Consider the following 21,572-nt stretch of genomic DNA (forward strand, 5'->3'; position numbering starts at 1 on the left):
TCTCATGACATGCCCAAACCAAGAAAGGCGATGGCTTTTTAACTTCTCCACTATAGGAGCCACTTTCATACTTCCCCTGATATACTCATTTCGTATTCTATCTTTTCTTGTCACACCACACATCCATCTTCACTGTTCATGAGATCCTTTCCGCACAAATAGGTTGCTTCCGCCACTAGCGTTCCTAGAAAGGGGTGGTTCTAATGCCGTATGTAACTGTTTGCAGTGTGAACGTGGGCTGCGGGCCGGCGGAGGAGCGCGTGCTGCTGACGGGGCTGCACGCCGTGGCCGACATCTACTGCGAGTGCTGCAAAACTATGCTCGGCTGGAAATATGTGAGTTTGCCTTACTTACCTTATGGGCGTTGTTCTTTGTAGTTTCTGTGTTTTCCGGAAAACTATAGAAAATAGGCCACGCTATAGCCAGGTGTAAAAGTAACATCAGTATTACACAAATCATTAATATCTGCAGTGGTATAGAGTATTGTGATTGTGGAACTCCTTGGGAGAGGGCGATGTCCGGTAATCGAAGAGTGACGAAGATTAAAAAACATACATTGGCCGATGGTCATAGTGTGTGACGGCCTCTTGGCGCAGTATGACCGATTAGTATTGTATAGTAATTTCAAAAATTATGTCAGATGATACAGAGTCCGCGAAAAAAATGAGATATTCTGAATTACCGACTATCCGCTATTATATCCTTATATTATTTAATAACCTGCAATTCACTAACGTAACTTATTCGTATTTTTTTTTCGTTTACAGGAGCACGCATTCGAATCGAGTCAAAAATACAAGGAGGGCAAGTTCATAATAGAACTGGCTCACATGGTGAAGGAGAACGGGTGGGACTAGGCGCGCGGGGTCGGTCGAGCCCGCGCGCCGCCAAACGAACTGTGGAGTGAGTGAGAAAGACTGACGGGACTCCTGTGGTTAGAAAGGGACACCGATACTGTCAATTGTCGCGATGATCTCTGATTCCGCCTGTAATCTGTGTACGGACTGCGTGGAATGAGGCGCCATCATCGGTACTTGGTCGAGCCGTCTTGATGAAGAGAGAGGCTGCCTTACAGCGTCTCGTAACATAACCCACAAATGTGATAGATTTTTCGTGTTCTGGAAACTCCTGCGCTGGGTTTGTGTTGAACGGTAGTTTAATATTGGCGTTCAACACATACGCAGCGTGTATTGGCAGCGCTCGCGCGCTCGAAGCGTGTTGAACACGAGACACGCAGCACCACCACCGCCGGCACTGCGCTGGGCTAGCTTCACACGGAACCGTAGAGTATTTTTGTCACATGATTATTATTAATCCGCTGGAGGCTAACCCGACGGCAGCGCCTATCACCACCACCTGTGTGTCGCCTTATATGCTCTTTATGTATTAGAAGGCTTCGCGCTTCAACACCGCCAGTCAACGTATTGTAATGTAATTTTATACATAAGTTATCGATCTCATCGTGACGCCCCCACAGCGGGCAGTTTGGGCTTAGAATTTAAAACATTTAACTTTAATATCGATTTATGTTTGGTGTCGAGCGCTGCGCCGCTGAGTAAGTTGTATTAGTTTTTATATAACCGCATGGAGAGAACACTAATATTTTCTCTTGTCCCCTTAACCTGTGATAAGTATGTTAGTATAGAATTTTAGAATTTCTTGAAGGAATTGTTGTCAAGAAGTTGCTCAGATACGACAGTACGTTCCTAACGATCAGCTTTTTTATTCTTTCGCAAGGAAACTAGTCGAATCGTCTATGTTTTTGGGAAACATTTTTGTTCAGTTTATTTAAATTTTTACGTTTTAGTGATTTTAGTTTTAGTTCAATTGATATTTCGGCTGCTTCCTCGGAAATATATACTTTTTGTATATTTATTTACAATTTGTTTCATTGCAGTTATTTCCCTTAACTACACCTTATTGATTTTTTAAAAGGAACAATACAGTATAAAACGTACTGAGAAAATCTAGGTATATTTTTTGAAGATATATGTTAGATGGTTTTATTATTCATTTATTATTTCTAACGCAACATATTTCTCTACCACAAAGAACCCAAGAATGTCGACCTACCAACTACGTCCTTATTTTTGACATTTAAATTCTTATCTACATTTCAACAAGCTGTAATTCCCTTATGCACTCATCCCAATCCCACTTTTATGTTAACTTACAATAATGTGAAACAATCCCTTGCTAAAACCTCGAACTAACATCTATCTACTCATTCATTAGAATATGCCACTACCTACAATTTTATCCCAAGTCATTCCTACCAAGTAAGATACCCCGCATGAGCTTGATAACTCTATTTTAAAATAAAATAGGCTCTATTACAAGTTACAAATATCTACGAAGGACGCTCTATGCTGACATTACGTTCTTGTATGGGACGATTACTTTTATCTACTATTATGGAAGGATTACTAATTAAAAAATATAACATTACTATAATAAAAAATCAGCCGTCGCAAATTTACTGTTAAATACCAGATTTGACAACTGCCATTAGCATAAATATGTTTGTAATCATTGAATAAATGTAACGTGAGTATCGATTGATGTTAAAATGGTTTACTTTTACAGTATGTACAGTGGGAGTCACCACATTGTGAAACTTGGGGTCGAATTTTATCCTTAGAACGCACGTTTAATTCTGGGATAAATTCTAAAGTGCAGTGATTCCCGGGACTCCCACTGTACTACTAAAACTTAGATTGCTACATTAGAATTTCAACATTGTTTAGTATTTAAGATCTATTATACTTTATTGGAATCAGATTTAAATGTACCTAATATCGACTTTTGCGTAAGAGGGAGCAGGACACAAACACACTGGTATAGCGTCGTCCCGCTCCAACTATATTGTAGGAGATAAACCAAACTGTTGTCATCCAACTTAGAATTTTTAAGACATACAAGTCTTTCGTAATATGTTTTGTGTTCAATGTTATGAAAGATTTCGATTAACGCATTACAAGTTCACTTGTCTGTTTAAATGTAATCGTATTAACTGTTAACATAGGATTTAAATTAGTCTGTCAACGCCCAATGGTCAATGAAAATACTAGCCTAATTTGTGGCTTCACTCTGCCTCATTTTATCCAACGAATGAGTGCCTCAATAATTTACATCAAAGACTGAAATGATATCTATTTTTTAGAAAAAAGAGAGAGATGAAACCTAGACATTCTTGTTAAAGGATTGGTTTAAAGATGGCGGCCGTCGGCGCCATTTTGAATCTACGTAGTGAGGCGTACAGTGGCCACAACCACCGACTCAACTGTTATTTTCATTGAATCATTGTGCACGTAATTTAATGTGGAAACTATTTTATTGAGATTGTCACAGTAGAGTTAGATTAACACTCTTAGACCTACGATATTTTAACGCTGTTGACTATACACTATCCGTTCTTCATTGTAACATAATTTCTGAGTTTTAAGTCTGAGGTCAAACTAAGCTAATGGTCTTCGACCAATGATGTCACCTAAATAGCGCACGCTATTTTTAAATCGCAGAAATTAAGTTACAAAGCCATTTAACTGTCTTGAATTGATGATAATGATAAAGTGGAAAAAGTGAGTGAAAAAAAATGATCATAGACGTGTGATGCATATTTAAAAGTATTTTTCTATTCGATCGTTTAGGGCTGTTAGATATTTTTGGACCATTGTTAGGAAATGTAATGAAACTAATGAATCAGTATTTGCCAACAGACTGGAAGGTTTGTTTGGATCATAAATTGTGAATTGAGTGGCTGTGGTGAGTTAAAAAAGAGATATTTCCTTATACAAAACCATAGAGAACCGCACCCATCCTCATATCAACTATTGTTGTCTCTGGTATTCTTCAAATATTATCTACACAGTCTTTTGTTTCACTGGACATCATTTTTATGTACCTAGCACATTTTAACGATAAAAGCAAGTTTGAATTATTTTCATAAATAATATCATTAAGTTACAAATACCGTAAGTTTAGTTAACAAAAGAACACAATTTTAGAAGAATGTCAGGGGCAATCCGGTCTTGGAGTGTTAACTATAAGACCAAGATGAGTGTCGATGTAATGGACAACATTTCAAAAAACTAAAGCTGCTATAAATCGAAAACCATTTCGAGATTTAACTCTAAAGGCCACAAAAAAAATGTTTTTGTATTTTTTGGATGTATCATTTTCGAGAAAATCATAAAATAGTAAAAAAGTGCTGATGACGTCATGCATCAGGTGCGATGCATTTTGATGATCAAAGCCCATAGATTTAAAAACAAAGTAACTGTCACTTTCATTTTTGATTGACGTTGACGTTTTATCGTGACGTTGTTGTTTGTTTGGGTCATTTTCATTAATTCTGTTCTGACACTTTCGTACTATTTTTTTTATTTTTTATTAAGAGATGACCTCAATATAATATGTCCCAGAGCATGCCACCGCATACACAGCTGAAAAATGCTTCTGCTTATTTTTTTACATGATAAGTACCTACTTTCCATCATCAGAAATATGAATGTCATTTGAAAATGACCCATTTGTTGGTTGGCATGTAAACAAAGTTTAAATGTCACTTGTCAGTGTCATTTATGTTTTTTTTCGAAACTCAGGCAATAGACAAAAATAAAAATTGAGCCGAATATGTGACGTCTCTTCCGGTTTTAAAATAATTAACTTTAAAGTTAAAAATAACATGCAAAAATTAATGTATATACAAAATAAAAAAATACGGGTCCACTAATTTTCTATAAACTTTCGGAATAGCTAATAAAAATATAGGGTAAAGAAAATGAAATGTTGTCCATTGCCAATGGTGCATTTCATATTTATCACAGAATTATACTCAGTAAGGTAATTTCATACAAAAATACGACAAAAACGCCGAAATATTTGTATGAAATGACCTATCTGTATCTATTTCTGTACTAAATCTAAGGGCGTGTATTGCATACGTATCCAATTAGATATTTATCGAAACACCGCTTAATATTTTTGTATTTTCTTAGTGTTTAATGAAGCATATAAAAATAAATTTGTGATTTCTTGTAACGATTGTGTATCACATAATAATATGCTATAGATGAACATTTGGTTGGAATAATAAGTGCGTAATAAAACACTTTTTCGTATAAATAACGTTTGGCATTTTTATTTCATTTTATAACCTACTAAAATTTCCTTTTAAACAATTAAAAATCACTATCTACAACCCAAATAGAAATCTTTATCGTAAACTAATCATTCTCACTTCCTACTTATAAAAATATAAAATCGTCACAGACAAGTTTTACCTTATACCAAGGGTTTTTTAACACCATTATCAATGCAATTTTGTCAGCGTATTGACTTCCCGTCCACAGGTTTTTTTTTTCGCGACTTCAAAGTTGGTCCCTCAATGAAAGTTGCCAAGTAGGATTTATCGACGGGGCAACTTTCATTGTGGGAAGTACCTATACTTATAAAAATTCCTCCCTGTGTAATTATACCTAATACACCACGATGTAGGTTTATTCATTGAGCTGTGTGATGGATGGCGGTCAGTAGGTACTATCTGCATCGTACGATCATACAGGGTGAGTCTTTCATGTGCATATCCGGAAGTATGTTACAGAGCTCTTCATTCTGAACAACTGTCGTTATAATGACCTTGGGATATAACGAAAAAAAAATGCTTCCCCATACAAAAATTGGTTGTTTACGTGACACTGTGTAATGTGTATGGGGAGTAGATATATTTTTTCGGGAATATCCCAAGGTCATCATAACATATATATTGTTTAGAATGAAAAGCTCTGTGGCATACTTCTGAATGTGCATCTATGAAAGACTCACCCTACATTGTATACTCTTACTAAGTACATAAGTTGTGAGTATAATAATGGTCTTTTAATTTCAGTCGTCAGTCCCTTGTCCATAGATCACAATAGCGCTGACCAGTAGGGTCAGTCCCTAAATCGACGAACGCACGAACATCGGCGTATGTACTTACCCCCCAGAATATCGGCGATGAGAGTCATTACTAAGCTCATAAAAAAAAGTATTTACCATTGACTAGGATCACAGAATAGGCATGGACGTAGAACTCGGTGTCTCATTTTGTACCACAGAGTTGAAGTTGGCTATCAACTGCTCATACTCCTTTCTCCTTACATTCTTCTTGTCTATGAATTCCACTTGACCGTTCTCTATGACCATTATACTTCCTTCTTGTGTGTCATCATCCTCGACTTCTTGTTTGATAACGAAGTTCTTTACAAACTCCATTATGTTTTCGTCGTTTGTGGCCTCATTTTCTGGTTCCGCGTCTTCTTCTTGATATAAAAAGTTTTCAGTATTGTCTATGCTTTCTTCAGTTTCAATTAGTTCAGCCTCCTTCTTGGTCTGCAGAAGCGGCTCTGTGCTGCCGTTGTTAAATATTATTTTGGCTTGCTGCACTTGTGTCGCGGACATCTTTGGTAGTTTTTTGAAGAACATCTGTAAGTAAGTTTTAAGCTATAATATATTTAAATCAAGAGACATTCAGATTTACAGTGGGTAGATGATGATTATCATTCGCGCGCCAAATCTGATTCGCGCGCCAAATCTCGACCAGTCCGGAAGTGCTACTATACTTACGTACTTACAATCATGTCAAGCAAATGTGATAACTGCAATAAAAACTTCACCAAGGCGAAACCAGGTCTTGAATGTCATCGATGTGAAAAAATTGTGCATTTAACTACCCTATGTGCAGGATTAACTAATAAGCAGCTAACGGCTCTGCGAGCTACAGACAATCTGGAATGGACGTGCCAGGAATGCCAAGAACAATCGCCGAAACGCCGTTCAATCATAATACCCGACGTTGATGAGGACGAGGACGACAGAACTGAGCCCCAAAACGTGAATATCGTTATCAAGCAGCTTCTTCGTGATATATCGAAAGAGATGGAAAAAGCCATAAAAAGGGAGATGAAAGACATTACACAATCGCTACAATTTCATTCTGATAAAATGGAAGAGCTTATCAAAAATACCGAGACAATGAGAAGCACTATTACCGATCTCCAGAAGAAAAACGTTGAACTCACCAACAAAAACAACAACCTGGAAGTGAGGGTAGGAGCCCTCGAACAGCGAATCCATGAAACAGAACAGCGAAAACTAGACAAATGCATCGAAATACATAATCTACCATCGCTCGAAGGTGAGAATATAAATGAGCTTGTAGGAAAATTAGCTAAAAAAGCCAATCTAGCCACTGAGGATATACTGCTGGCGAAGCGCCTGCCTGGCAAGAACGACCGCCCAGGCCCCGTTCATGTCGAGCTACAAACTGAGCTAGTACAATCTGCATGGCTAGCCGCCACCAAAACAAGGACCTCCAGAATCACAGTAATGGATGTATTACCGGAAGTTCCTGCTTCCAAATCTAACGAGAACCTGTTCGTCTGCGAAGCACTAACACCATTTAATAAACACCTACTTTGGTTTGCAAAGAAAGAGCTTAAAGACGCCTATAGGTACATATGGATAAAGAAAGGAGTTCTGCGTGTTCGAAAAGATGGTGAAAACCAAAAAGCACACATTGTTCGCGCCGTAGAAGATGTACAAAAACTAATACCTACCTATAAATCTGTAAGTCGCCAACACTAACGTTTTTATTTAAAATAAGTACTCAACTACCTACAAAATAACTTTTCCCTAATGGATATAATACTAGATGACATCCAAGAACTATCAGACTGTACTAATCTTAACGCCTTTTTGAATCGTATACCTAAACACCTACAACTCTTATGCATCCATATGAATATTAGATCAACTATTAAGAATTTTGCTACTCTCGAACAGTGTATACTTTCATCATCACGCACTATAGATGTTATAATGTTGTCTGAAGTCAACATCTCCAACAGTCTCAGCACACTTTACCAAATTAAGGGCTATAATATGTATACGGAACTGCGGAATGGCAGAAAAGGCGGAGGTATAATTATCTACGTTAACAAATTACATAAATTCCATATAAAAGGATATAAAACACAACACTTTGAAAACCTATTCGGAATAATAACTACACCTTCAAAGTATTCCGCGGTCCTGTGTTGCATATATCGCCCGCCCAGAAATAGTAAACACTTATTTATAAATGAAATAGACACCATACTTAGCAAAATAAACCGCCAGCAAGATATTTATGTGCTTGGTGACATAAACATCGACTTGCGAAATAACTGTCCTGTAAAGCATTTGTATAACACCACTATGTATAACCAAGGTCTAGCTTGCGGGATCACTGAGTATACTCGTATAGAATTGTATAAAAATAAAATAACAAAATCCTGTATAGACCACATTTACGCTAGATCCCGCTCACTGAACCTGTACACAGCGGCGCTCGGGACCACACTGGCCGACCACCGCGCCACGGCCCTCGCCTGCTGCGGAGCGGGCTCGAACACACGGCCGGGTTTTAACCACATTACCAAATATCATTATAAAACGCTTGTTGACTCTTTAAAACAAATAGACTGGCAACCTGCAAAGCAGGCGATCTGTCCGATAAAAATTTATAATATGATTGCAGAAAACATCCAAAAATGTTATGAAAAATCTAGAATAACAATAAAAATACCGACTAATATAAAACGTTCTACAAACACATGGATCAATACCAAAATCATTAAAGCTTGCGAACATAGGGATACGCTCTTTATAAAATGGATCTCAGATCCTACTAATAGAATAATAAAACAAAAATACAATTCATCACGAAATTACGCAAATAAGCTAATAAATAAATCTAAAAATAAACATATACGAGATGAAATAATTGCCAACAAAAATAACCCAAGGGCATTGTGGCAAATACTGAATAGTATTACAGGTCGGGCTAAAAGCATAGCAGATACAATTATTTTGAACGCGATGTTAAATAACAACAACACGACTAGCAGCATTGCTAAGAACTTTGCAGAAAGCTTTGCAAGTAGTGTACAGAAAATAGTACCAAAATGTGACATCAAACTTCTAAATAAAAATGACTATACCTCACCAGTTAATGCGAGCTGTAGATTCCAACCAACAACAGCAAAATCAATCCTCACAGAAATAAGATCAATGAATGATCGTAAAGCACCAGGATCTGACAACATACGTGTTAAAGACCTAAAAACTATCGACGTTGATATCGCGGAAATACTGTCTAAGTTCATCAATGCGGCGGTCAAAGAAGGAAAATATCCTCAAGAGCTTAAAACGGGTATAGTCAAACCAATTCATAAAAAAGGTTGCCACAAAAACTATGACAATTATCGACAAATTACCATTCTCAATGCCATTAACAAAATTGTTGAAAAAGCTTTATATAAACAAATTCATTCATTTTATACAAAACATAACATAATAACAGACAAACAATACGGATTTCAGGCAGGCAAAAATACAACTCAACTACTAACAAAATTCACAGATAGCATTTACGGACATTTGAATAATAAAGAGCATATCTTAGTAGCTTTTATTGATTATAGTAAGGCATTCGACACCTTGAAACACAACACCTTGATTGAAAAACTAAACGATTGTGGCATTCGAGGACCGCTAGGAGAATGGTGCAAAGACTACCTTAACGAAAGGTCCTTCACAGTTAAAGTTGGTGACTCCCTTAGTAAAAAGACAAAGGTATCTGAAGGCACAGCACAGGGATCAGTTTTGGGCCCCTTGCACTATATAACGTATGTAAACGATGTGGTCAGTCTGATAAAACACTGTGAGATTTATCAATTTGCCGATGACACATGCCTAACTGCAGCAAGCAATGATATAAACACCGCTTTAAAACATCTCCAAAGCGATTTTACATTACTAACCAAATGGTCTCATGATGCAGGTCTTGTCCTCAATGCCAAAAAGACAACGTGTATGTATATAAGTTCAAGCCAAAACAGAATAACTGCCAACCCCAAACTAATCGTACACAATCACAACTGTCTCCACACGAAGGACAGTCAAAATTGTTGTTGCCCAGCCGTCGAAGTAGTTAGCAAACAAAGATACTTAGGGCTGATATTTGATGATAGACTCAAATGGACGGACCACATTAACCACATATGCGATAAACTCAGGGCAATCTTGGCTAAAATCAAAATAGTAAAACAAAAAATCCCATATCTAACATTGCTCCAACTATACAAAGCCTTAGGCGAAACCACAATCCATTATGGGCTTAGTTCGTATGGTCGGACGTGTAAATCACATCTGGATCCTATATATGCACTGCAATTAAGAATACTCAAATCTATTGTGCCACCTAAAATTAAAAATAAGTATAAAAATAACTACCACGAACTATTTTATCACTGTAAAGTCATACCCGTACACTATCATGTCCAATATAGCCTATTAATTGAAAATTTCTTTAACACTACCTATCAGAAAAAAATCCATCGCCAAAAACAGACCCGAAGTGCATTAAATAACAAACTAGAAGTCCCCCATTACAATAACTTATACGGAAAACAAATGTTACAATACCAAATACCTACATTAATAAACCACCTACCCTTAAATATAAAAAGTGAAATAACAAAAAACAACATTAAAAATAAACTTACACTTTTCTTTTCTTCTCACAATCCCTTTCATAAATAACTAATCGATAAAAATAACCACCTAGTGTGTCTACACCAATAATGTCACTGTGTATTTAGAATGTAAGCTTTATCTGTAAGTACCCTAAGATAGTTTTTATTAATGAGAAATGTCGTGTGAGTGCCAGTGTGCGGTAAAACCTAAACTGGTTTTTGTCACACTGTTAGTATTTAAGTCTTTATTGTAAAAATATGTTTGATTAATAAATAATAAATAAATAAAATAAATGATCATAAAGATTTAAATACAAGAAACCATAAGCATGCATAAGCATTATCGGTATACATGAAGATGGAGCCCTATTATATATGGAAATACAACTTAATACTTACATTCCTTGTCATCAGAATCATTCCATGTTCCTTCTTCATATGCACCTTGAGTATAGACATTCGAGTGAACCTACAAAAGAAGTAGTGTTCATTATAACACGAGTAATGTATTCATAACTAATATCTTCATGAGTGCGATATGTGATAAAATGATAATACACAGCAGAGCATTCACTAAAAGGGAATATCACTGATAAAGCATGCGGAGTGCGAGATTTCTACCGTTCGAGATGCATTAGGGCAGAGCCACAAAAAGGTGAGTTTATTCACACAAGTATAAGACAGTATACAAAATCATAGACTAAAACCTCTGTACTCTAAACCTGTCACTCACTCATCTTATATCAAGTTAAAACACAAACAAATACATAACTGAAAACCACATGAAGATCTGTTCAGTCAAACGCCAAATAATCGCGCATAAAACTAAGAACCTCCTTTATAAACCCCGATTAATAAATAAGGTGGTCACCTCCTAGGACAGATCTGACAGGCGCACGGCGGCGGCAGGTTCTCGTGAACCCGTTGCATGTGTATCGTGAGCGCGTACTTCTGTGCGAACCGACGCGTGCAGCCTTCGTAGGTGCACGCGAACTTTCTTTGAGCTGGAAAGAGATAGGTGTGGAGGTTAGAAAGAGGAAAGTGGAAGGGGGGTTTAAAGGGGTTTTGGGTGTGACTTTCCTCGAAATTGATTTTATTTAAAAGAAAGAAAGAAAGAAATTGATACACCATTAATCTCAGTAATAAAGTAATGTTAGTTTTCATATTCAGACTTATAAATATTTGTACTTAAAAATAGACATGATGTCGATTCTGAAGGCAGAAATTGGAATTTCAGGGCTGTCAAAACAATGTATACCATCAATCGCTATTACGGTGAAGGAAAACATCGTGAGGAAACCTGCATATCTAGATGTAGCACGTCTAGGTATGTGAACCCACCAACCCGCAGTGGACCAGCGTGATGGGAAATGGTCAAAGCTTAGGAAGGCAGTTAGACCTTGTGGATATACATGCACAACGGTTCCACTCGAGAGGGCCAGGTGCAGGTACCTACTGAAACCCCCACAGAGACGATAGAATAGAATAGAATAGTATTTACGTAAATGCGTGTCCATATGGTAGACCAGGGCGGTCTTGGCGCGGAACTGGCGGTCGCAGATGTCGCAGATGAAGCGCGCGTCCGTGTGCGAGTGGTAGTGGCGCTGGAAGGTATTTAATTGGAGGTTATTTGTATGGATGTTTGTAACTGTTTCGCGAAGAAGTGGCTAAACAATTTGGATTTTGCAGGTAGAGAGCTGGCACCCTGGATTATGTAAATAGGCTACTTTTATCCCGGAATTCTCAACGGGAAACTTTTTAAGGCGAAGCTAACCTCGCAGAAACAGCTAGCATCCGTTAGAATCTAACCAAATTTGAAGTAGAAGATAGATTATCTAGCTTGCCATCTTATTCTAGTATAGAGGGTGTTGCAAAATTGCGTAAAGGGTATAGGTACTAAACCAAAATAGGGGTGATTCAGGGGGCCATTCTAACCCCTTCAGTATACACTTTTTTATATAATTAGTATTAAATACTCACATAAAGTGCGCTCCTCGTCGTGTAGGCGGCGCCGCACTGGTCGCAGGCGTGCGGGCGCTCCCCGCGGTGCAGGTGCAGGTGCCCCGCCAGCCCCGACTTGGTGCGGAACACGGCCGCGCACTGCCCGCAGCCGAACGACCGCACCGGCTGCCTGAGAGCGGGGAGCTTTGTCTAATTAAACTAATTACAGAGCTTTGTAGAATAGTATACTTAGATGCATTTAGGGAGATTTGACGGTAATACCTATAGACCTATCTACATACATATGATCACGACTGTAATCCCCGAAAGGGTAGTAGGAGGTGACTCGCAAGGGAGTCACCCGCTTTTCGCTGTAAATTTGTACTCACGTGATAGGTCGCGACCCGTATCGCCGTTTTATATAGACCTATCTTATGCGTGCTATTAGACCACCGCGCTATAATATACAGTAGGGTCTTTTCCCGCTTATGTGATTTAGATGGCGCTACAGACAAAACTACATTCATTCGTTTTTCTTCTTCATTGGTTTTGTTTCATAAATGCCGTAGCTGGCACATGTGGCTTGTGCTAGCGCCGCACTGGTCGCAGGCGTGCGGGCGCTCCCCGCGGTGCAGGTGCAGGTGCCCCGCCAGCCCCGACTTGGTGCGGAACACGGCCGCGCACTGCCCGCAGCCGAACGACCGCACCGGCTGCCTGGGAGCGGGGAGCTTTGTCTAATTAAACTAATTACGGAGCTGTTCAACATAGTATAGATGCAATTAGAAAGATTTGGCGGTAATATAGACGCACTATACATATTATGCGCGCTAATAGACCACCACGCTGTATACAGTAGAGACTATTGATGTATTTACATGGCGCCACGGGCGCTACAGACACAAAATTATATTCATTCGTTTTTTTCCCTTCATTTGTTTTTTATTTATTTTCATAAATGCCGAAGCTGGCCCATGTCGCTTGTGCTAGCGGCGTGCTGGTCGCAGGCGTGCGGGCGCTCCCCGCGGTGCAGGTGCAGGTGCCCCGCCAGCCCCGACTTGGTGCGGAACACGGCCGCGCACTGCCCGCAGCCGAACGACCGCATAGGCTGGCTATATAAGAGTGGTAAACTTTGATAATTTTACAAAAGTTGCCTACTTATGGATGGTGTGTTGTTATGCTGTTATGCTAGTCGATATACGACTGCTTCAGGCTAGTGACTGGCAGGAAACAGCACAAAACCGAGGAAAATGGCGAGTTATTGTATTTGAGGCCAATATCCATTTAGGGTTGCTGTGCCTATGAGCGGAGGCAACTTATGGGGCTGGGGCCATAGCCCCTTGCCCAAAACCAACACCGCGTCCACAATCGACCTACACAATCATACAATTTAATAACATTAAAACTTTTTTAAACCTATGTACTAAAATTTTATACCCGTCCTGTTTCTTGGGGTACTCGGGCAGGAAGGGGCGGTGGCGGCCCTTGCGGCCCACGGCCAGCGATCACAGTATAGCAATAGCCAATCAAGCAGCTTACAATCTCACAACAGACAATCATCAGTTTTGGACTTGCAGGACGATGATTAAGCTACTGACACTACCAATATTCTGAGGAATTTGTGCCCTGTTTGTCATCTATCATAGGTGGAAAAAGCATTAAACAGGTTAAAAGGGTTGGCTGGAAGAAATTGCTATTTTTCAATAAGCCCGCCTTTGTGTACTTACTTACTTTTTCTATGGTCATATTGTTTTTGTGATTGTTTTTGTATACAATAAAGTGTGTATAAATAAATAATAAATTAAAAATATACGCACATTTTATACCCGTCCTGCTTCTTGGGGTACTTGGGCAGGAAGGGGCGGTGGCGGCCCTTGCGGCCCATGGCCAGCGCGCGCGCCCGCAGTTTAATATCACAGTATAGCAATAGCCAATCAAGCAGCTTACAACCTCACAGCAGACAATCATCAGTTTTGGACATGTTTAGCTACTGATAACAGCGACATTTTGAGCCCTGTGCATTTGTGCCATGTTAGAGATCTATCATAGATGGAAAAATATACGCACATTTTATACCCGTCCTGCTTCTTGGGGTACTTGGGCAGGAAGGGGCGGTGGCGGCCCTTGCGGCCCACGGCCAGCGCGCGCGCTCGCAGTTTGGGATCACAGTAGGTATAGCAATAGCCAATCAAGCAGCTTAAAATCTCACAGTAGACCATCATCAGATTTGGACATGCAGCACGGTTTAGCTACTGACTGATACCCCTTCGGCCACCGACGAAATCACGCTACGTAACCAGTTACGTGGAAAGATTATTTTTTCTTGCTACGAACCCAGTTACTACTAACATTTTGAGAAATTTGTGTTGCCAAATCATAGATGAAAAAGCATTAAAATACGCACATTTTATACCCGTCCTGCTTCTTGGGGTACTTGGGCAGGAAGGGGCGGTGGCGGCCCTTGCGGCCCACGGCCAGCGCGCGCGCCCGCAGCACGCAGCGCGCGTCGGCGGCGTTGCAGCGCTTCTCGTGCTTGTAGAGGTTGGTTTTGCTGTGGGGTGATGCGGAATGTTGGTTGAAATGTCATGCATAGTAATATTTTGTAGGTGAATGTTTGTATATACTTTTGTGTGGTAATATACATTTTGTATAGGTACGGTAGCCTGCGCCTAAAAGTATACAGGCGGAGTTTTTAAAATAGCGATCCCCGATGATGAAGGGACCAGCTACATCTGTTATAAATCCGGGGACGTGTTGTGTGTGATATGTGTAGCAGTGGTGTTTATGTGGATGTGCTTGAGCAGCATGTGAGCTTGAAATCGCTATTTTAAAAACTCCGCCTGTATACTTTTAGGCGCAGGCCATTGTACATAATTATCTAGTTTGTTTATAGTTGTATATTTTGTAAATTTGATTTGAGTTTGTATGTTTATAAATAAAAAATATTTTTTATCTAGACATAGACATAGACACATCGTTTATTCACTCACAAAATACACATCACAAATACAAAACAACAATGTAGGTACAGTGGCATAAAGAATAACAATAATTGTGGTGTGTATTATGTCAGTAAAATGGCTCTGACTCAGCATGTGCTGTACAAAAAAGTATACAGCGCTGGTAATTCTGCCAGAACCAGCGAGTTGAGGTGGTACGCGGCTAAAATATAATATGATATAAACATGCTGTGTTTGCTCCGAAAGATTTATGTTTAAATTAGAATCTTTGTGTTAATAGTTTAAAACAATATATATACATATCATAATATAATAGGGTAATGTGTTAAAGTGTGGTTTGTATAAATATACATAAAAGGTTGATGCTTAATCAATAAAAAATAGTATAATATTAAAATAAAATACAGGATAAGGCGATAAGTGCTGGAAGCTTAAATGGCGGAGTTTGGGTGATTCTCAAATGACGCGATTTAGGTATGTCCAAGCCATAAAATACATGAAATTGATAGTTTTATACCAGGATGTATTTTTTTTTGAATAATGTATCTTGTGACCGTTTTTATACATTAGTAATAAAATGCATAAATTTATAAAGAAAGCGACAATGATTTTTTTAAACTCAATATCATAAGTTCTTTGGCGCGTCCTTCACTTGATTTTATTTTTAGGTCAAGAAAAACTCACTTTTAAACGTAAAATAAGCTTATGATTTATATGTTATGATTATAACAGATACTTATGGTAACTGTAAATTAGGTTTCTATTCACTCTTAGGTTTAGTTTTCAAAAATATAACGCATTCAATTTTGTCCGAGAAAAAAAACTAACTTCTTTGGCGTAACGATACCGTCTTCCTACTCTGCGTTTAAACGATCACCGGATATAATCACCATGCGTCCCTCACCGTTCAGTCCCCCACTATCTTTGATCAGGAGCAGAGGAGCGTAAGTTTACGGAGTATGACGAAAAATTTTTTTTTTTGCGCCATAACGTGTTTTGGTCAGGTGAGTGCCTAATTTCTTCGATTGTTACTTTCATGCTATTATTTGTTTTGGTTGCATACATATTTTTGTCCATGTATATCTATTCAAACAGTATGCACGTGTCAATAAGAGGTTCCAATTGTACATCAGCTTTCTGTTAAAATAAATTTTAAGTGATGATTTCTAATTTCGTTGGCAATAATTTCTTTGGATTTCTTTGGCATACTGCGCCAACGAAATTAGTTTTGATACAAATAAATTAGTATTGAGTATGAAACACCATTAATTACGCTAACTTTATGCATTCAATGTATATTATGGTTTATTCTCTCATCATCATCATCAGCCAATAATCATCCACTGGACATAGGCCTCTCCCAAGGAGCGCCACAACACTCGGTTCTCGGCCTTCCTCATCCATCCACTACCGGCTACCCGCCCAAGGTCGGCTGTTCGTGGTCTCCACTCGAGAACTCGTCTACCCCAACGGTTATCGGTTCTTCGGCAGATATGACCAGCCCACTGCCATTTCTAGTTGCATATTTTGACATCTATGTTGGTAACCTTAGTCCTCTGACGGATAACCTCATTTCTGATACGATCCATCAGAGAAACCCCAAGCATAACTAGAGATTTATGCTTGGGGTTTCTATGGAGAGCCATAGCACGCTGAGCTACTTTAAATCGGTGGACCAGTCCTACCGTCAGTGTCCACGTCTCAGCACCATACGTCATCACTAGCAGGACGCACTGTTTTAAGACTTTTGTCTTCAGGCTCTGAGGAATGGACGAGGAGAATATGTGACGAAGTTTCCCGAATGCAGCCCAACCCAGTCGGATGCGCCTTGCAGCCTCCTTGTCCAAGTTGCTTCTGCCTAGCCGAATAGTCTGCCCGAGGTAGACATATTCATGCACAACTTCGATTGTTGCCTCACCAACGACGACCGGCTCCGGTTTCATGTGAGCATTGTACATGACTTTCGTCTTGTCCAAGTTCATACCGAGGCCTACACGTCGGGAAGCAGCATTTAGGCCACTTAGCATCCAGCTAACTTCCTGCAGAGATTCTGCCATAATAACGATGTCGTCCGCGAAGCGGAGGTGACATGTACTCGCCATTTATACATATGCCATGTCCTTTCCAGTCCAACGTCTTAAAGATATCTTCCAATGCATTGGTGAACAGTTTCGGAGATATCACATCCCCCTGTCTCACTCCACGTTGCAGTTGGATAGTGGTCTTGTGGTCAGTCTAAGTAGCGGCATTGTACAGATACCTCAACACCTCGATATAGCGCCAGTCGATTTGGCATCTGTGCAAGGATTCCAAAACTGCTTAGGTCTCGATGTAGTCGAAGGTTTTTTCATAGTCCACAAAGGCTAGATACAGAGGCTGATTATACTCTTCGATCTTCTGTATAATCTACCTTGCTGTGTGGATGTGGTCTATTGTACTAAAGCCTTTTTGAAACCTAGCATGCTCCGGGTGCTGAAACTCGTCTAACTTTTGGGCAAGACCATTCGTGATAACCCTTGAGAACAGCTTGTATACATGGCTTAAAAGCGAGATCGGTCTATAGTTCTTCAGAAGGGTTTGGTCACCCTTCTGAAGAACTGTAGTTCTCTCTAGAAGCTGGTGTCGCCAGCTCCAATTTGGTACAGTGTGGGACGAAGGGTCGACTTCACCAGACGTCTCCTCTCCAGCTTGACGTTGATATTCAGAGTGCCTCGGAGAAGTCGGTGATCACTCCCAGTTTTAAACCTATTGTTCACTGGGACATCTTTGAATATGTGCCGCTTGTCAGTCATAATTAAGTCTTTTTCGTTTTTCGTCCTACCATCGGGGCTTGCCCATGTCCACTTCCTCTGGGGCCGAATCTCAAAGAAAGAATTCATCAGAAAGAAAGCCCCTCCGTTTCGAGGAAGTCTACAAGCATTTGCCCTCTCTGGTTTCTGCTACCAAAGCCATGATGTCCTACCCTCGAATCGTCGCATTCTTGTACTCCCACTTTGGCTTTGAAATCACCCATCACAACGGTGTATTGGGTCCTAGCAGTACACGTGATAGCCCTAGAGATATCCTCGTATACTGCTTCGAATTCTGTGTCAGAGTGTGCCGAGGTTGGTGCATATACCTGTACGACCTTCATACCTTCAAGGAATACCTCTCGGTTAGTTTAAGTACTAGGTACGCTACCCGATTTGACACACTGCTGATCTCCACTACGTTGTTGACAAGGGTCTTGTTGACGAGGAATCCTACGCCACCTTGGGACAGTTGGTCGCCCTCCTGATGGTAGAAAATTTGGACGGACTCCAGGGTCATCGTGTCCTCGTCCTCTTTACACTTGACGGTGCTGCCCATCAGCCAATGGGATTTAGTGTAGCTGTTTTTGGATGGTTATACCGCCATCATCCGGTCGCCAGAGCCTCGTCTGTTATTTAGCAGAGTGCACCACGGGCAGGTGAGGTTGATTCATTCGGATGTTTAGAACCCTTGCACCCTTACGTGATCAGGTAATTATGTTAAAAACAAATAAAGATATGCGTGATTTTTAGTTTTGTTGTGTATTATTTGCAATCTACGTATAAAACTAATTTCTTTATAATAATTTCTAATTTCTATGTTCTTAAAACTAACTTCTTTGGGACCTTTTATAATTTCTTTGGTGTGTTTTCTAATTTCATTGGTGCCAATCTAATTTCATTGGCCCAAAATTGTTTAAAATCGCTGTAACTTTGAATCGGCTCGATAGATTTCAGGGCCAATAAGAGATAACTAAAGAGGTCTAAAGCCTCTACAATATGTGTGGTATAATATTCAAACAACATTAAAAAAAAAATGCGCCAAAGAAATTATGCTTTTTGAGCGGTTTTTGGAGAATCACCCGTTTAATCTTAAAGAGGTGCTTGGACTTAAGTTTGCGCAGTGGAGGGGGAATATTGTTCCAGCACTTTGTCGCCTGGTACTTAAAGCTGCCTCGGAAGGCTGCAGTTTTACTCTGTGGCAATACAAGAGGTGGCGTGTGGTACCTTGCTGCATTTCGGCTACATCGCCAGTCGAGCTTTTTGTACAAATAGATAGGAGTTTTTTTGTGTACCACTTCGAATAGCAATGTTGCAAGGTGAAGCTTTTGTCTCTGCTTCATGTTTAAGATTCCGGCTTTTTTGAGATACGGAGAGACATGTGTCCGTGGTGGAATGCTAAAGCAGAACCGGGCACATGCATTCTGTATTCGCTGGATGAGTCGTTGCGACCTCTCTAGAAGGCAGGGCCCATACACCGAAATGCAGTGATTGAGTTTATCTATCATTTCATAGGATAGGCAAGAAGCATTAGCAAGGATTGCCCACTTATATCCCATTCCACGTGGAAAAACATCTGACGGAACCCTTATTACATTCTAATAAGGGTAATTTTTGTTTGTATTTTCCCATGGAATGGGATATAGGTACGTAAAATTAAACCTATTCCAACTGTATTTGTCAACCTTTCTTTGATAACACTAGCAACTGACAAACAAAATGTGACTCACCTGCGAAAGTCAACTCCACATGCCAAACATATGAGGTATCGAGGTCCATGCTTCTCTTGGTAGTGCCGTTCAACAGCTGGTATATTAGCACTCACTGCACAACACTCTGTGCATCTGAAAACAGGGTTATATAATTTTTTTTCACTGTCACTATAAAGTAAATAATAAGCAGAAAAAAGTTTGATAAGAGGAAAAAACTTACGTTTACATGTTTAATGGAACTTACATTTACATGTTTAGTGGGAGTTTGACACTGAATTTGAATGTGCGAAACATTTGTTTTACATGTGTAGTACTTGTTGTAAGACTGGAATGTCTTACTTAACCGTTTCTGTTCAGTAATAAATATGTTTAACATATTTTATAAAACTGTGAGTACTTGTATCTAACTGTAAGCAATAGGAATAAATTATAACTTACTCAAACATTAAATCATGAACTCTATAGAAGTCCGGAGGTGGTGGTAATGGCTTTGTCTCTTTCATGATCTTGGCTATGTGCTCTACCAGTAAGTTGTCCTGAAATTCATACTCAGGGTGTTCATCTCTTAGCTTCTGCACAAAGGATACTTGCCTAGATGGTGAAAGCATCTTAAATCGCCCATTACGACCTTTTCTTACACTGTTTTTATGTTTAGAATCCATAAAATCATTATCATTATATTTCTCATCTAGGTCACTTTCTGCTGCATCAGGTACAAACTCTTCATCAGAATCGCAAGTGGTTGGAGCTGTTAATTCTTCATCCTCCTCCAGATATTCATAGTCACATGGCTCCTCTTTCATTTCAAAATTTAACTTTGCTATATCCATGTGTGTGCCATGCTTAGCTGCTGTTTCTAAAAGTTCTTCAACTAAAGTAGCATTTTCCGTCTCATCGACGACTTCCTCTTTGATAGAAATTGAGGCGGGAATAGGAACACTACTTGAAGACTCCTCTTCGTCATCATCTTTGATGATAACCACGATCATATCATCTTCTTCGGGTTCCATACTTATTTAGGAAGTTCTGCAATCATTCAATCAATACAAACAGCTACATTTTATTATATAAACCACAAAATGATTATCAAAGTTTAAGATAGGTATTTTAAAATTTTATTTCGCGGTCGCGTAATGTTTTTTTTGAAATGGTATGAAAAACGATGCAAAGATACTATACGCCATTACACCCAGGAAAATTACAATAGAATAGATATACAAAACAAAAGATCTGGTATAACTACTAAGGTAGAATGTATCCAAATTTATTGGAATTTAATAAATATTTACCAGCAAAACACTATTGAAGCATGGATTTTTCAAAATTATAAGTTAAACACATAAGCCGTCAACTTTTTTCCTTTGCCTTCTTTTCTTTTCGTTTTGACAGTTCTGCTTGTTCTGTCAATGTCAGAAAAAGAATAGTGTGGCACTTGTTATTATTCTAGGTGTCAAATCAAAAACACTGTGAACTGCGTTGTTTTCCATATCAAAAAATTTATATTTTATATTGAAAAGAACGGAACACATGGCCCCTTCTCTACCATTGTTGTGTTGGTACTTAACGCTTGTTATATCAATATCAGGAAAACCTATAACCGATCTATTATAA

At 39.2% G+C, this 21,572-nt stretch overlaps 2 protein-coding genes across 4 annotated transcripts in view; one reads left to right on the forward strand and one right to left on the reverse strand.

Moving 5' to 3' along the window:
• LOC105381330 (protein yippee-like) overlaps positions 1-1,875 on the forward strand; it is a 61,005-nt gene extending 59,130 nt beyond the window's left edge. For all 3 annotated transcript variants that reach the window (XM_038114689.2, XM_011551031.3, XM_011551032.3), the window contains exons 5-6: positions 227-335; positions 768-1,875. In XM_038114689.2, coding sequence (XP_037970617.1) covers positions 227-335; positions 768-857 — 199 coding nt within the window. In that variant the 3' untranslated portion in view covers positions 858-1,875. The remainder of the gene's footprint in view (positions 1-226; positions 336-767) is intronic.
• A 3,012-nt stretch (positions 1,876-4,887) lies between these two features.
• Positions 4,888-21,563, reverse strand: LOC105381361 (zinc finger protein 585A). The gene is made up of 11 exons (XM_048622563.1): positions 21,251-21,563; positions 20,400-20,987; positions 19,980-20,093; positions 14,905-15,051; positions 13,457-13,612; positions 13,097-13,217; positions 12,543-12,713; positions 12,064-12,166; positions 11,434-11,566; positions 10,962-11,031; positions 4,888-6,468 (listed from the first exon to the last, which is right to left on the reverse strand). Exons 2-11 carry the CDS (start codon positions 20,969-20,971, stop codon positions 6,052-6,054), a joined length of 2,004 nt encoding a protein of 667 aa, XP_048478520.1. The 5' UTR covers positions 20,972-20,987; positions 21,251-21,563; the 3' UTR covers positions 4,888-6,051.
• Between the last annotated feature and the right edge of the window lie 9 nt (positions 21,564-21,572).

Source organism: Plutella xylostella, chromosome 8 (genome assembly GCF_932276165.1).
Source record: "Plutella xylostella chromosome 8, ilPluXylo3.1, whole genome shotgun sequence".
NCBI classification, from domain to species: domain Eukaryota; kingdom Metazoa; phylum Arthropoda; class Insecta; order Lepidoptera; family Plutellidae; genus Plutella; species Plutella xylostella.

Excerpts from the sequence above, each read along its gene's own strand:
- LOC105381361 (XM_048622563.1), bottom strand. The coding sequence starts at position 20,971 with ATGGAACCCGAAGAAGATGATATGATCGTGGTTATCATCAAAGATGAT. Across the intron at positions 15,052-19,979 it reads TGTGGAGTTGACTTTCGCAG|CAAAACCAACCTCTACAAGC; the intron begins GTGAGTCACATT and ends ATCACCCCACAG. Across the intron at positions 13,218-13,456 it reads ATGGGCCAGCTTCGGCATTT|GCAGCCGGTGCGGTCGTTCG; the intron begins ATGAAAATAAAT and ends CCCCGCTCCCAG.